Genomic DNA, 16366 nt, shown 5'->3' on the forward strand with positions numbered 1-16366 from the left:
ATTTGATTCATTTTTCAAAGAAACTTCCACTGTACTGTAATACTTTTTATAAAATTTCGTTGGATTTGTTGGGTCCAACTGGCCAACGTTTCATCAATCATCCTGTTGAATTCTTTAGAGCTTGACAGAAAGTCTTGCAGTTAACAAGTTCGGCTCAACAAAAACCGACGCAGGAGGAATCTAGAAGTTTTATAAAAAGAAGGAATTTCATTGCTTTATGATGCACCATGATCCACTTTTCGTAGATAAATTCGCTGAACAGTACACTGCTACATTTATGTAAATTGTTTTCGAAAACATTATCAGGAAGTGTGATCTAATGTAGGAGTATGGATATAATAAATTACAGCTCTAACACTTTGAAAAATAATTTTATGATTTCCACAATATTTTTTCGATATTATTGCTTTATTAGTGACTCCGAATTTGAAATATGATTGCTCTTATGATATCTTCTGTTCGGACCCATAACACCAATTATGGTTTCAGCTCGAAAGAACCAAATTGTTGTATTACATTACAGGAGAAAGAAAATTCTAGAAATTTTTATCAAATTAAAAAATATTTAAAATTATGTGCATAGTACCTAGTGGTTCGCATGGTACAGAAGGTATCCTCAGACATCGGGAGTTACTGGTTGTGCATTTTTGGACTTTTTAACGAAATGAAAGATATATGTGTACAAATTAGCCAATTATCTGAATGTCTCAAATTTTATAACTTGTTTATTCTATACCAGAAAGCATAATCGTTTTCTAGAAAATTTTATTGTTCTTGTACAAATTTGTAACTCACCTTTCGCCCAACCTGTTACGACGTTCCCTAAATAAGCAACCCTGTAGGTGGGATCTGGCCGGGAAATCGTCGCGCTTGCGTATTTCTTCAATCGCAACCTGTTCAGAAGATATTTGAACATTTTCCTCCCTCTATCCTTCTGTACGTTTTTACACGGCATTTCGCTGTTGAGTGCTTCGATGGAGGGGACTTTCTTCATTCGTTTCGTGTTCCCACTTGTCGCAGTGAAAACGGCACTGTCTACCGCGTCTTGGGCCATTTCAGTAAGACTAAAACCAACACGACCACGCCACTTTCTTAAACAACCTGCCGTAACAATGTCAAGCCGGATATTACGGCGAAAGAGAGAGCGACTTCCGGCGGATTTTAATTCACGGCAACCGTTTAGGGTACGTTGGTCTGATGAAAGTTATGAAATCTTTAACGGTGCGCACGTACAAGATGCTGCTTTATGGCCGGCGTTGCGAGAACGAAGTATCCCTGCAATACAAAAAAAGGATGTATTATCATGGATAAATAAAACAATGCGAGATCAAAAGATAATGGAATTTTAATTCTTTTACAAATAAATGTTTGTAGTGATATTGTTTAAGTCTCAAAATATGATTAGTCACTTAGTGCACAGAACGCGTTTCTTTGATAGAGAGCACACAAAGGTGGTATTCCAACTTGTTGAAATTAATAATTAGTGGCAATATGGCCTTATAAACTGCTGGTCACTCGCAAAGCAAAAATGTAGGTTGTTATCAGAGGTCCATAGCCGCAAAACTGGCAAATACATTTCAATAGGGACTTCTTTGTATGTATAAAGGTTGGTAATCGCTGCATTGTGTGAAACAGACACCAAAAGTGTTGGTTGTAAGGTTGGAAAAATAAATATAATAGATACTAAATATTATACATAAGCCACAATCCCTGCTCAAATGTCCTTGAAAGCAGTCAACACATTTTTCTTGCCCATTCATATAACTATTAAATAATAATATAGCATAATAAAATTAATGCACATCACTTATGACCAATGTCTCGTTTTTCCGTGAAAATGGACATGTTTTATTGATGAACGTCGCATGGTCTTATTCGTTAAAAACCAGATTTAAAAAGTGAGGTGTTAGTGGTTGAATGTTTCTTCCTTCTCAACATTTTTTATGGGCTTCCAAAGTGTCAGTTTTATCAGCATAGGCAAGGTTCGTCATCTACTAGCTATATGGGTTAGTTGAAATAATAGTGAAAAAATCGCTGGCTTATTGATTTTCCATAATATTTACCCGAAAATGTTCAAAAAAGAAGAACCACCCCTTGACGTACGCAATACTAAAATTAGGTTTAAAGGTACTCTTACGCCTCCAGCTCATTCATTAGAACTTTTCAAGCGCTCTTATTCATATTGGCAATTATAGACACTTGTTTGAATAAAGTTAACAACAATCTGCAGATGAACTTAAAATATTAAAAACTAAAAATGCTTTTTTTGTTTTTTGTTCTCAAATCGTTTGTTAAGCTACTACTTGAATGTGGTTAAATTTTTGTACTTTTTTAATTTCTTTTTTCTACTCCCTACGCTAGTAGTAAGCAAACATAGAGATGTGTGGGGTGATTTGGAGTACGACGGAAAACCCATAGAACGCGTCCAACATTACAAATATTTAGGCTGCATACTTAACGCAGAGTGGGACAACACACAAGAGATAAGATCCCGAATAGAGCAAGCCCGGGGCGCCTTCGTTAAAATGAAGGCCGTGTTATGCAGCCGCGATATCGATTTAGCTTTGAGGATTCGCATTCTCAAATGCTATGTCTTTAGTGTGCTCATGTATGGGGCCGAATCGTGGACGCTGACCGAAACCATGTGCAGAAGACTGGAGGCTTTCGAAATGTGGACATACAGACGCATGCTGCGAGTCTCGTGGGTTGACAGAGTCCGAAATATAGACATATTAAATCAACTAAACAAACAAAAAGAAGTCATACACACTATCAAAAAGAGAAAACTAGAATATTTCGGACATATTCTACGCAACACAAAGTACCAAATACTCCAACTCATTATGCAGGGCAAGATAGATGGTAGGAGAGGCCCAGGCCGTCGCAGAACTTCCTGGTTGAAGAATCTGCGGCAGTGGTATGGTGTTAGCGCCAGGACACTTTTTAGAAGAGCGGTGGACAAAGTCCAGATTGCGCTGATGATCGCCAACGTTCGATAGGACAAGGCACGCTAAGAAGAAGAACTCCCTACTCTGGGATGTTTTCGATAGATTTTAGTTATCGATTCTGACGGTCACATCACACGTGACACAGTAAATGTATTCGTACTGTTTTGCTAAAATGTACCCAAAAAATAATAGTCGTAGAAAAACTAAAGTATGCAACACGTTGAAAAACTTATTCAGGCACTCGTTTATTAAGCACTCGCTTCGTTCGTGGCAAATCAAACTAGTGACTAAAATGGAATTTATCAAACTTGTTGCATAATATACTATTCCTCTCACTTCTAGTGTAAGTTGTGTCAGAAATTAAAGGCTAACACACTTTTTTTTAAATTTTATCTATAATGTAAGAACAGTTTGCATTCCTGGACTGTTGAACTGAACTACGCTTATTATTATTATTAAGAGTGTAAATAATAAGGGATCTGGAAAATAATCTAACTTATTCCAGATTACGAAAAACTGCCACCTATTTTATGCCCCTTAACACAATTTAATTTATAGTTTTAAATATTAGATACTACGAACACCCAGTCGTTAAGGATAACCAAGTTTATTAGTGTCCTTAATTAAATCCGTTTTATGACTATCTGGACTGCCGACGAGATTGTTAAGATTTCTCGAGACTAGGTTCAACAATGTCAAAATAATACCCCAAATGCTGTAACTACAATATGTTAGAACAACCTTACAAATTTCGAACTTACATAAAATTATTAGCGCACGAATTGTCCAAATAAGTATTGAGCGCTCATTGGCTTGGCAAGTATCAAATAAAAATAAGTCATGGAAGTAAGCAAAACAGTATATTTTCGAATTTTATATAATAAATTATTATTATTATAAGTTATTTTGAAACTTTTATAAACATTTAATCACTCTATGTAGTGACACCTCGGGACATTAAACTTGAGACACGCTGTATTCAGAGAATAATTCCTAAATTGTGACCGAGATTTGTGTAGTGTCACGGTCAAATACCAATTAACAAATAATTGCCAATCATAATGCAACAGATATGTTGGAACTATAGAAGTCATACGTAATTTTAATGTTAAGTTATAGCAAGAATGCGTAGGCGTGTGCTCACCATAAACGGTACAATCGAATCCGATAATGAATGCTAGTTAGGCACCGTTGCTTTTCCAGGACCATTTCGGTCGGCTTACTGCGTTTTATTTTTAAAAATGTAATTACGGGTGACATTGTTCTGCTCGAACTGCTACTTACAATTAACTTTCCAATCTACGCGAATACGCAAAACGAAGAGCATTGGAATGTAGGCTTTTTGTTAATATACCTAATAATTTGCAGCCCGATTAAAAATTTCTGGGATTTGGCACAGCATGAGTACGGGGATTGCTAAATTTTGAGAAAAGTTGTTAACTAGTTCCACTTTTTTTTCCAATTCAGGGTAATTCAGGAGGTTTAAAAATAAAGTTGATAATGATATCCGAAGGACTAAACATAGCAATCAATCTGATAGTCTGATAGAGTAACTGAGTAACTGAGTAATGCAAATGTATTTCTGGTTTTGGGTTACTTTGCCAAATAACACCAGAAAAAAAATAAAATCCAAATCTCAAAGTTCTAAACTGTTTGACACTGAAATCAAAAACTTTGCGTCAATACTATTCCTTCTTCTAATTGACCGCATAAATATTCCAGTTGCTATATACGGACGTGTAACATATTTCGTTGAATGTGGAAACCAGTCTGTCAAAAAACTTCGGGCTTCCATTGTCTTTATTTTTATTTAATTACGAAACGTTTCAGACAGATGGAGCACTGTTCTTTATATAGAATAAACTGAACTAATTCCGAAGACCACTGCGTTTTAGCTGTTCATCCGTGGTCAATTTGTGTGCAGTTAACCATGAATTTGTCCACTAAGGACTGGTGCGCTTTATTAGTATTTACCAAATCATTAGTATTTCCACCCTTGGCTTGTTAAAAACATTACTATTTGCTATGAAGGTGGCTTTTGTAAATTTGCAGTTTTTGGAATGAGGTTCCTCGCGAACAACACCTACATCTAACCATTTTATGTTGTTGCTTTGACCAAACATTTACCCCAACGACAAGGCGCGTTCGTTCATTTGATTCGATATTTCGGGTCTGGGGTTTGTCAAGGCAATTCTTACAGTTGCTCCTGACTAGAAAACTGTTTTTATGTTATATCGAGAAGTGATTCGTCACGTCGATATAAACATGTCTTTGGGACTTACTACTTTTACTCAAGGGCATTGATAAATGGCAAACAAGATTTCATTTCTTACTTGTTAATAAATTGATTCAATCATTAAGTGAACTAAGCTTTCTTATTATAAAGTGTCATCAACATTCTTTTCAAACCATTCCATATTCGCTGTCACTGAGGAGATCAAAAAACCATAATCCTGGGCATAAACTGTTGTAAAACAGACTAAAAGTACGCCCCTTACGAAGACGTATTGTCTCTCGATTTAGTAACCACATGAGAAAATATCAAGCTGAAAAAAGGATCCTTCTTGTCCTTTAAATTCCATCTTCTAAAGAAACCTGGAAACCTCTATCATGGCACTGCAATGACGTTTGTTGACCATCTGAATAACGTCAGATTGTCTCTTACGCACATTGAGTCAGCCTGTTCGACTAAATATTTTATGGAATCTAAAAACACCGCGGTAAAACCGCCTTATAAAAAGAATGTAAGCGAAATCAGTTTGTTTTTTCGATCTTAAACGTTTGAAAATTACCGTTGTCGTTGTATGCTAGATGGAACATTGTTTTTTAACGAACTTTAAAGGTATTATTTCCATGCACTACCGTTTACTTTTAAAACGAAACGAACAACAAGTCTAAGTACTAATAGCGTTTTTAAGTCTTTAAAATTAACTGCGTCGTTGGGACTTAACAAAAAAGTAGATTATTTATTTAGAAGTATTACTTTAACGTTAATAATCTTAAGAAAGGTCCTGTACATTGCACTTTTTACTTTACTTTTCGAACATGTCAGTCGAGTGGCAACTTTTGAAGCAAGACGATTACCAAAACCTTCAACTCCTTAAGTGGAAGTACCGCAATAATTTTTTTCCATCGGGATGAAGGTGAAATGACTCCGCATTAACATTAACATAGTTCTGAAGGTTCAATAATAGGCGAAACGTCCGAACGAAGAATAGCTTTTTCTTCTTATTTTGTAAGGTTGTAACGGTGTTAATATTGCTGATTGCTTACATGCATTTTACGTCATGTTCTAACAACGATACTAATCATTCATTATTTCTGCCATTAATCATAACACTATGGAAAAAAATCGTGGACAATATAGCAAGTGTATACAAGTTACATATTCTTTCCATAAATAATATGCAACAACTTTCCCACAAATTAAGTGGAAAATGTACACACCGACATTTTTAATGGTTCATAAAAGCTGCAGTGAAAATCGGATGTGCTGAAATTCCTAACAAGACTATTGGAGCGAGAATTATTGTTAATGTGTTACCCATGTCACACAATTAAGTCAGAATGCAGTCGTCAAGTTGCTGCTGCGGCGATAATGAAAAATAAAAAGAAACATTATAATAAAATTAACAGTTTCGAAGAAACCTCGCGCAAACAATGTTGAGTCGTTAGTTATTCAGACAATCGGCATCGTTCTTATGCATAACAACTTTAATTTATTTTCAACTCGTACCATTCGGAAAATACAATTCGGAATCGAATAAAATATTGATATAAGATTGATGAAATACCTGGTAATATTAGTTTTATTGAGAAAATTCTTATTATGCTAACGTGTGTTAATTATAAATGTCAGGTGACGAAATATCAACCCGCTTTTCTCAGATCACAGGAAATTTTATGGTTTTTAAGGCCATTGGGTGCTTTTTAAATACTACTATATTATGCAAAAAGTTTTATAAACATTATTTTAGTCACCAGAGCGACCATTAGTTTTTATGTACACTATTGCACTAGTACGAATACTAAGTGTGGCCATCGGAACTGCAAAACGTCGAACTACTATCAGTGTTTTAAATCTACGGAAAACATCCAATTTTCTCATAACTGATCAGGACATAATCGAGTATTTTAGAGTAGGGAGTATAAAATAGAATGGAATAGATAGAATAGAAAATATTTACCACTTGGGTTTGCTGTAAAGAATATTTGTTAGAAGAGTTGATCACTTTCTCTTACAAAACTTGAGACACGTTGAAATTCGATTATTAACACTAACAAGTTGGAACACGTTTGAAAATAAACTACCAGTATCAGTAGCAATCAGTATTATTAATGTAGATCACTTTAAACATCAGGCAGCCAACTTTCAAAACAATAGCATTGAAGAAATGGGTTTAAAAATCGGCATCCGCATTCTCAGACTGTCCTTCAAAAGACTCTTTTCATGATTCGTCTACAATATACCTCCATGACCACCATGATGAAACCACATATAAGAGATCCCCTTTAAAAACATAACCTTCAAAAAATAGTAATAGAGAGTAGCATTAGTTTTCACAAAAAACATATATGTGAAAATGGACAATCGATATTTCGAATATCTGTTGTTCATGATTATATATATATATATATATATATATATATATATATATATATATATATATATATATATATATATATATATATATATATATATATATATATATATATATATATATATATATATATATATATATATATATATATATATATATATTGGTATAGATATAATGGTGCTATTTTTCACTTTTACAAAAAATGAAAAGGTTTTTCAACAACATGGGCTTTTCGATTAAACCAAAACAAATAGAGAAGATGAACCGTAATGGAGTAGATTAGACGTGAACGGGTCTACGAACCTTAACCCAATTGAAATTTTTTAAAAGCAGGGACGATATGATGCCTGAATAATAATACGGTTGGCAATGAAAGTTACTTGCGGAACCCTCAATTTACCACATAATTCGTACTTATATTAAGTAAAGCGAAAACTATATCGCACATCACTCTAGAAATAAAAGAAGTAACAGTAATTATAAAATAGGTTCACCTCCAGTGTTAAAAGGCAATCAAAAGAAACGTCAGTAATTATAGAAGATCCTGGGTAAATTTTATTGTAAAATTTTAAGAAAAAATATATTGTATAACTATGTTGTACTGTTTTTTTTTAATGCGAACAAACATGCATTCTGCAATGTCACTTTAATAAATCTTGTATTTTATTAGTCGTTAGTTGTTCGGTAATATTATATTAGCTGCAATTGGTTTTTAGGTAAATCATTTTCAAAAAATTATGTTCATGCGTAATTCGAGGTACATTTGTTATTTGTTATAAATTTGAAGGATTTGTAAAAACAGAAATAAAAGTACAATTTAATTCCTAAAATCGATTCATTGTAAAAGATATCTAATGAAATTAATGTATCATTATAATAAAATGTAGTAGAATAAGTCTTTAGAAAATTATTAAAGCGAAGATTGAACCAATAAGCTCTGAATATAAATAAAAACTTCCACTGTTAGAAATATTTTTACAATTGATATTTGATACAATCAACAGTTGCTAATTTAAATAAACCTCATAATTATATGATAAATAAAAAAGAAATTTTAAATATTTTCTAAGAATAAAATGTTGTCTTTCTAATTGTTATGTAAAGTTATTGAAGGATTTTACGGCTAAGGATGGTAGTTCAAATGAAACCGTAAGAAAAATTTAGATAATATTTAATAAACATTTGTTTGAGTAATATTTAACACCGAAAATGCTGGAAATTTAATAACAACAATAAATTATTTGTTATTTACAAATCTTCTGGATTCGATAAACGCTCCGCCAATCATCCAGTTGGGTCCTTCGAAGTTTAACTAAAACAGTTTCAGCGAAGCGTCAGCAAATTTTATGTATTTATTTTATCAATAACCGACGCAGGACGAATCTAGAAGATTTGAAAAATCTAAATTATTAAATTATATTATATTTAGTGGCAATGCTTTTGTTTATACAATATTCGGTTGCATTGGATAAAATAGCAAAGCAAAATATGTCTATTATGAAAAGCATTTATTTATTTCAGAGTAAAGAATTACTGTTTTATATATTTTGTATGTTTATTTTTTATTATTGTTATAAAATACACCAAGATTTTTCTTATATTAATATTTAATATTAAAAATTAAAAATTAATACTTAATACTAAAAATACGAAAAAAAAAAGATTGACCAGAATTAAAATTTATTTATTAATTAACACTCTTATTTACATTTAAAAATAATATACATTTGAAAATATTAGTACATTTTTCAGATTAATCAGTTTTTTTTTAAGTTTTGTAATATTTGATAAATAATATATAATATATGAATTTGCAAACAAGAAATCTTAAGCTCTAAATAAAATAACTAATTTTTCAGAGAAATTTCCACAGGCTACTGTAATATTTTTTATAAAACTTCTAGATTCCTCCTGCGTCGGTTTTTCATTTAGCTCCACCCCCCTCAAACAATATAAAAGTAGGACATGATGAGTTCGACTCAACAAAAACCGCCGCAGGAAGAATCCAGAAGTTTTATAAAAAGTAAAATAACTAATATAAGAATTTGATATTTAAAAACCAAATATTCACTTTCAACCAAGCAAGCAATTTTTTTGAAAACTTCAAGACACATTTAAACAAGAAATTTGTTAAAGCATTCTAATTTAAAGTGAACACACTATCCTTTCGGTGTAATAAGTATATCTAAATATTAGTAAATGGGTGTGTATATTGTGAAAAGTTGAAAAATGAAGTTTTTGTGTTCTAGAGAGGACTGATTATTAGGTGAATGACTTTTTTTTAAGGAAAATAGATTCTGAAATCTTTTCAAATATACTCTTATTTAGTTAATCAATCTGGTATGACTGAAGTATTGCTGGGATATTCAAACTACCAGATTCAGAGTAAGCGAGTTGGGTAAGTTGGTGCTACTTAACACACCATAAAATATTCGTGTATGTAAATAATATTCTAAATTAGTGAAAAGTAGTTAATGAAACTTTTACTATTATTGTCTTATTCTGCAGTAACATGCTTCAGTAAACATTGGCGTTCCGCTTTCAGCTTTGAATTATTAATTAAATATATGTATTAACATTAAGTTTATTGGGGATTAGGATGTTTCGTTGAGCTTCCTGTATGATCTAGTTTAATTCGTTAACATTCTACATGAGTAAAATACGACAGGATTTCCTTTCTATTGAAATAACAATCTTTAATCGTTTAAATGGTTTTTGTTCACGTTTTTAATAACCACGAAAATTTACAAGTACGAAATATGTTAAAATAATGACTGTTGCATAGCTGTTATTGGGAAAACTTGGGAATGCGGCAAAGCTGTCATTTTTGAAACACGTTATACATCGCAGAAAACATTACAGAACTAGTATCTATGTAACTAGTCGAAATACAAGGCAAGTAATTAATATCTTAACGCTAGAGATAGATATAACGAAACAAAAATAGGCAGAAGGTGATAGGGGAACAGAGCTTACTTAAAAAATCTAAATTCTTGCGTTTTTATCTAATTGAAAACTCAGCGACAGGAAAAATATTTTAAATCAATAGAACAAGATCAATTCAATCATAACAGTTTTAATGTGTTTTAATCGCCAATAATTTACCCACAAAAACGGAAATTTTTAGGATATTTTAAATTTTTTGCCCACAAACGACACACCCTGTATATCATACAATCATAGTTCGAAGTACATTTTATTTTCCACCGTAAGCAGGTACTGCTTCAATTCCCATTTTCACTCTCGATTCCCCAGGATTACTAGTATTTTTTGTGCTGAGTGATACTAACATCTTTTGCAAAACCAGGTATACACAAAAATGTGTTTTCTAAGGACTGCTTCTCTACTACCAAAACTTTTTCATTACCTATTTTTCTCTAGAGTAAACCAGATTGCTTTCGAAAAATCGTCACTGGGCGGGGCAAGTTCGTAGCGCGTAGCGCGAAGCAGCTTTTTATTATAAAAGGAAAGAACTTCGTGGTTTCGTGTGGTAAAGGAACGCATTGTTTTTCTATCGTGCTCCTGCGGACCACTATGAAACTTTCGCAAAATCGATGTAATTTAATTGTCCATGCATCCTGTATAAAAAGTCCTTCACATCTCGTCGAACTTCAAAGTTACTGCAAACATCGGGAAATATTAAAATTTGCACAAATAATAGCGTTGTCGAATGATATTTTTTCAAATATCTCGCGCCCTGTATAATTGACGAAACCTGAAACTCTCTCACGACACGGTTTACGATACTGTTCAAATAAAATTATCCCATCTTTAACGGTTTTTCATTTATCGCCAATAATTTACCCACAAAAACGGAAATTTTTAGGATATTTTAGATTTTTTGCCCATAAACGACACACCCTGTATATCATACAATCATAGTTCGAAGTACATTTTATTTTCCACCCGTCCTGGTTCAAGAATTTTTTGAAAATTGTAAATGGTTTTCGAGAAAATAAGTTTTTTCTAAAACTATGCAGTGCGCCGTAATAATTAATGACGTCATCGCGCCTTAACAGCCCCCGAAATAACGATTTCAATATTGATTTTTTCAAATATCCCGAGCAGCGTATGCGACAGATGAAAATCGCAAATACAAAAATTGTAGCGCTTGATATTTTTGATTTTTGATTTGAGGCTAATAATTTACTCTGTGAAAGAACAATTTCCCAGGTCTTTTAGATTTTTGCCTATAATTTGAAAACTCTGTATATAATCGAAAAAATGCCCGAATTGAATGTTATTGCCCTGGATCTTCTGCGTCTGCCGGTTAAAGAATTTTGCCAATCGGATGAACGATTATAGAGGAAAACAGATTTTTCTGAAAGCTAAAATTACCAAAAAAAAATTCACATATTTTTAAAAAATACTTAGTAAAATTTGATTGCGCGGACTTTTACTTCTCTGTCAATAATGGGGGGACCCATTTTTCGTTTTTTTTGAATTTACGGCGCACCCTGCATATTTTTGAAAAATTCTCAAGAATAAAAGTTTATAGAGCCGTATCTTTTGCTTCTTTTAGTTCAAGCATTTTTTTGGTCTCGTAAACAGTTTTTGAAATATTCTTTTTTGTAGACCCCTGTACGCGCGATTGTTTATTTTTTTAGAATACTTCCCGACCCCCCAGCCCCACCATTTTCAATTTCGGAAACTTATTGTGTTTTATAGAAAGGTCCAAAAAACTGTTGAAAATCGCGAAAAAAAGATGGATACCGAAGTCGGATCAGGGCTATTTGTTATAAACTTATGTGCCTCGTGGAAGTTTAAAAAGGAGGCAAATTTCAATTTTGTAGCTCCAACGGTTCGAAACTTATTCAGGAAAAACCAGAAACGAGAACGGAGAACGGACAGACAAAAAAAATTTTTTTTTTCGACGGTGATCATTTCTGTACCAACGCGATCCCATAGGACCTACCCTTACCAAGATATAAAATTTTTATACGAGCGCAGACACTTGCGAAAAATTCGATTTTATTGATTTTCGAAAGTAACAAGAATGTTAAAGATGGAGAAAAAATATAAAAATGAGAATGTAGAGAAAACGGTAAAAAAATAACAAGTTTTTTGCAATCCCATTATTGTTTAAGGCAGACCGAGCTTGTTTAAGGCTGGAAAATTCTTTGCTTATTATGCAAGGCTTGCGGTCGTTTCGTGAAAATAAATTATGCGGTTCGATGTCGGGAATGTTGCGTTTTTTGTCTTATTGGGAAATTGATGACCTAATGGGAAGTATTGGGCCCGATACGATTAGGACATCGATTAATTAATTTTAAGTGTTTGTCTGTGGAAGCCTTATAAACCAATAGCAAAAATAAATGATCGAGACTGCAACTTTGTGCCTCTTTATAAAAGAAAACATTAAACTCGGCCGTGGCAATTTCAATAATGTTTTTTGCATATACGTGAATTTCTTCTAAACGGTGTGTTTGTATGCGTCATGTTAAATGAAGTAGAAAAGTATTAAATAAAGAGAAATTTTGTAGGGCAATTTTATTTATCGACAAAACTTTTCTTGTGCAGAATGGAATTAATAATGTGCGAAACCAACATGTGTGGTAGTAAATTTTCATGCCGTTGGAAGACTTTCTGCAAATGTTTGTGCAGTGCAATGAATAGAATACTTAATCGACTGGAAGGTAGAAAAGGCCGTATCTACACGATGAAAGTGAAAAATTTTAAATAACATTTTAGTAATACTGTCACACACCTCAACTCGTGGGATGATTGGCTCAATTCCAGCAGAAATTAGATGGACAAACGATCGACAAATCAAACCAGATTCAGCCTTAAAATGCTGGTGTTAATTAATAAAGAAAAAATTAAAATGGCGAATTCTTGCGTTGCAAATGGTTGCAGCGAAGTATGAATTGGTAATTAAAGCATTGTCATTGTCACATTTAAAAAGAAATGTACTTATCGAAAAAGTTAGCTCAATATTTTGAAGAAATTAGATTATTACTAATTTTATTTTTCACAAATAAGTTAGAATGAAATCGGAAAATAAAGTAATTAAACAACGAAAACACGTCATTTATATAAATTAGCAACACAAAGATAAGAATCGCTATTACTAATCTTCTTTTTCTACTGTAAAATTTGGCTCACTTTTCTATAACCTCTTAACGATTCTACTTTAGATGAAGCTACTGCTTAACTCACTACAGTCCCGGACTATATAAATTAAGAGTGATCTTTTTGTTTATACATTTTTTATGCATACAATTTGGTTCTCTGCGATCCACGTTAAAAATAAAAATAAAAAAATCTCATTTAGACCAGTTTTGAGTACGTAGAATTTCAATTAATTTGTTTGTTGATATACTCATCCATTGTATAACGAAGTCCAAGTCTTCAAGATGAGAGACAAATATGATAAGTAATTACCTACAATTGTCAAAGAATTGATATCTCTAGGAAATCTTTATATGATAATTTAATTTGAAAGAGAAAATTGTGCAGCTGTAAATTCATTTCGGACTTATTTGACTCTAAAAAACTATCGCATTCAGCGACCCGTTCTACAATCAATTTCCTTGGACATAAATTATTAGATTGTGTAATAGATTACCGGTTTTTAACGTTTCCTCATTTTCGAGACATTTCGCAACGATCATTCACAAACGCTTACTTCCTCATTGAAAAAAAAAAAGAAACAATTCGTTTTACATAATTAGTTTGTATTATAAAAACGCCCGTACTTTTAACTCTTTTATTTAAAAATTAAAACACATTTAGGAAAGCACAGAACTTTTTTTTTGTTTTCGTTTGTTTCCATTTATTTCGTTTATTTAATCTTCTTGATCTTCTGGTCATATTTCTATTTCTAACCAAACCAGAACATAACACCTACATTTAAAACAACATTGATTTAAAAATTGTAGTAATTTTTAAAAATTTTCAAATTATTTCCCGATTTAATTTAGCCTCCTGTGGTTAGTTTTGGTTAGTGGTATTCGGTAATTTTTAACCAATTGATTTTGTTGACCGATGGATTTCCATAGCAAACGCATGCTTCTATAAAATATTGCAGTATAATATGCTACCCACTAGGAAAAAATTTCCGCTAAAAATCATCTGTTGATCTGTCAAAAAAATACGTTTTGATTAGTTAAAAATTACAGGTGTGGAATTTTCAGAACATTAATAAGCGCTACATTTAAAAATATCCATTCCACCTCTGGTATTTATAATTACGTCCAACATTCTAAATGAATAATACCCAGATCATAAAACTATCTATTTAATTGTGAAACACAAGAATTTATGGTACGGTTAATGGGTTTGCACTGAATTCTTCGCATTAAAACAATTTCTAACAATGTCACAGTAGTATAATTTCCACTTTATTAATATTCAATGCAATTCATCGGCCACAGTAAGGTTTTTGTTTAGGCAATTAATTGTTCAATATTACTCAATATTTTCTTGTGCAATAATTGTTTTTTGCGTCGACTTGCGTAGATAATAGCCAATCCAAAGTGCCACAACATTGTATTGTAACTGTTAAGTGGAGATAGGCATGAGTAGTGAGAAACTTACGAACCGGCAACAATAAACCGATAGAAACGTTGTAACCATTGGGATATAAGAAAATGATAGAAGAAAGTATTAGTCATATGAGGTTCGATTGCTGAGCAACGACGAAAGAATTCATGTAACGTGCTTGAAAGAATTTTACAACCCGGTACCAGATATGGACATGCAAGGCAATTGCGGTATAGTATACTTCACACGATATTGACTTAATGTATACTGTCAACTACCCAAATTATAATAGAAGAACTGAGGAATAATTTAGCAAAAAACAGAGAGTCGAAAAAGGTTGAACTTCTCATATTTTATTTATAAAATGAGAGTTATTGCGCTGGATCACTTTATAGATTGTACATACTAGCGCGATGGATAAGAGTTCCACGAAACTTAAATTTTATAAATATCGCAGGCGCATTGAACAATCCGACATTCTAGAAAACAACTAGGAATTAGGAAGTAGTGGCAGTCACTCAATATTGTACAAGGTACACCGTGTGTCAAATAAGATGGATCACTATACGATCTGGAAACCCATAGGAGATACGAAACAAAGTTTCGTACAAAGGTTTCTAAGACTCTCCTGAAGATTTAAAATATCATAATTATGTTGATACAGGGTGTCCCAAAAGGGTCCCCCTCGACATCAACTTTGTTATTTTAAATGAAATACCCTGCATATACCGACCTGTTTGGAATCCTTGGCTACAATAAACGTCAATTTTTTAAGAAATTTCAATTCGGATTTTGCATAGTTTATCCAGAAATTGAGGTTGTGTTTTTTTTTTTCATATTTTGATTGCCCCATATAAAATTGTGTTGTGACGCTACCTGGGTATTGAAACGAAAATGTAACCACAGACTAAGACTGCTCAATCAGTTTGACAGATGCGCCCCAGCTTATACAGGGTGTCTCAAATAACATACTTTTTGAGATATTCGAAGTTTAAGATAACATCTGTATAAATTCTTGTTGAATTTAAAGCTACCCACATTAGGTCGCTTGTTGGCAGCATTAGGTATTTTTTAAATAGCAAAGACACTATACTACTTCTTTTAAAGATGTAATACTCCAGATATAATAATAAAATCTATTGCAATTTGAATATTTTGAGAAAAATCGATTCTATATTACACACTTTAACAGATTTAATAAATCTTCAGAATTCATATTTAAAGAAACATTTAATAGTTAATTATCTAGATTGATTGAAAATGCATAATAACAAAAATAAATAATTAAAGTTTATAGGTTAACCAAAAAATTTTAACTTATTTGAAATACAA

The 16366-nt window shown here is 32.4% G+C and overlaps 1 protein-coding gene across 1 annotated transcript in view; it reads right to left on the reverse strand.

Moving 5' to 3' along the window:
* The window catches only part of LOC132697371 (uncharacterized), a 34120-nt gene that overhangs the window by 9991 nt on the left and 7763 nt on the right, over positions 1-16366 (reverse strand). The window contains exon 2 of the mRNA XM_060662819.1: positions 796-1275. Coding sequence (XP_060518802.1) covers positions 796-1054 — 259 coding nt within the window. The 5' untranslated portion in view covers positions 1055-1275. The remainder of the gene's footprint in view (positions 1-795; positions 1276-16366) is intronic.

The sequence above is a fragment of the Cylas formicarius genome, unplaced genomic scaffold (genome assembly GCF_029955315.1).
Source record: "Cylas formicarius isolate icCylForm1 unplaced genomic scaffold, icCylForm1.1 PGA_scaffold_1__22_contigs__length_36826433, whole genome shotgun sequence".
Taxonomy (NCBI): domain Eukaryota; kingdom Metazoa; phylum Arthropoda; class Insecta; order Coleoptera; family Brentidae; genus Cylas; species Cylas formicarius.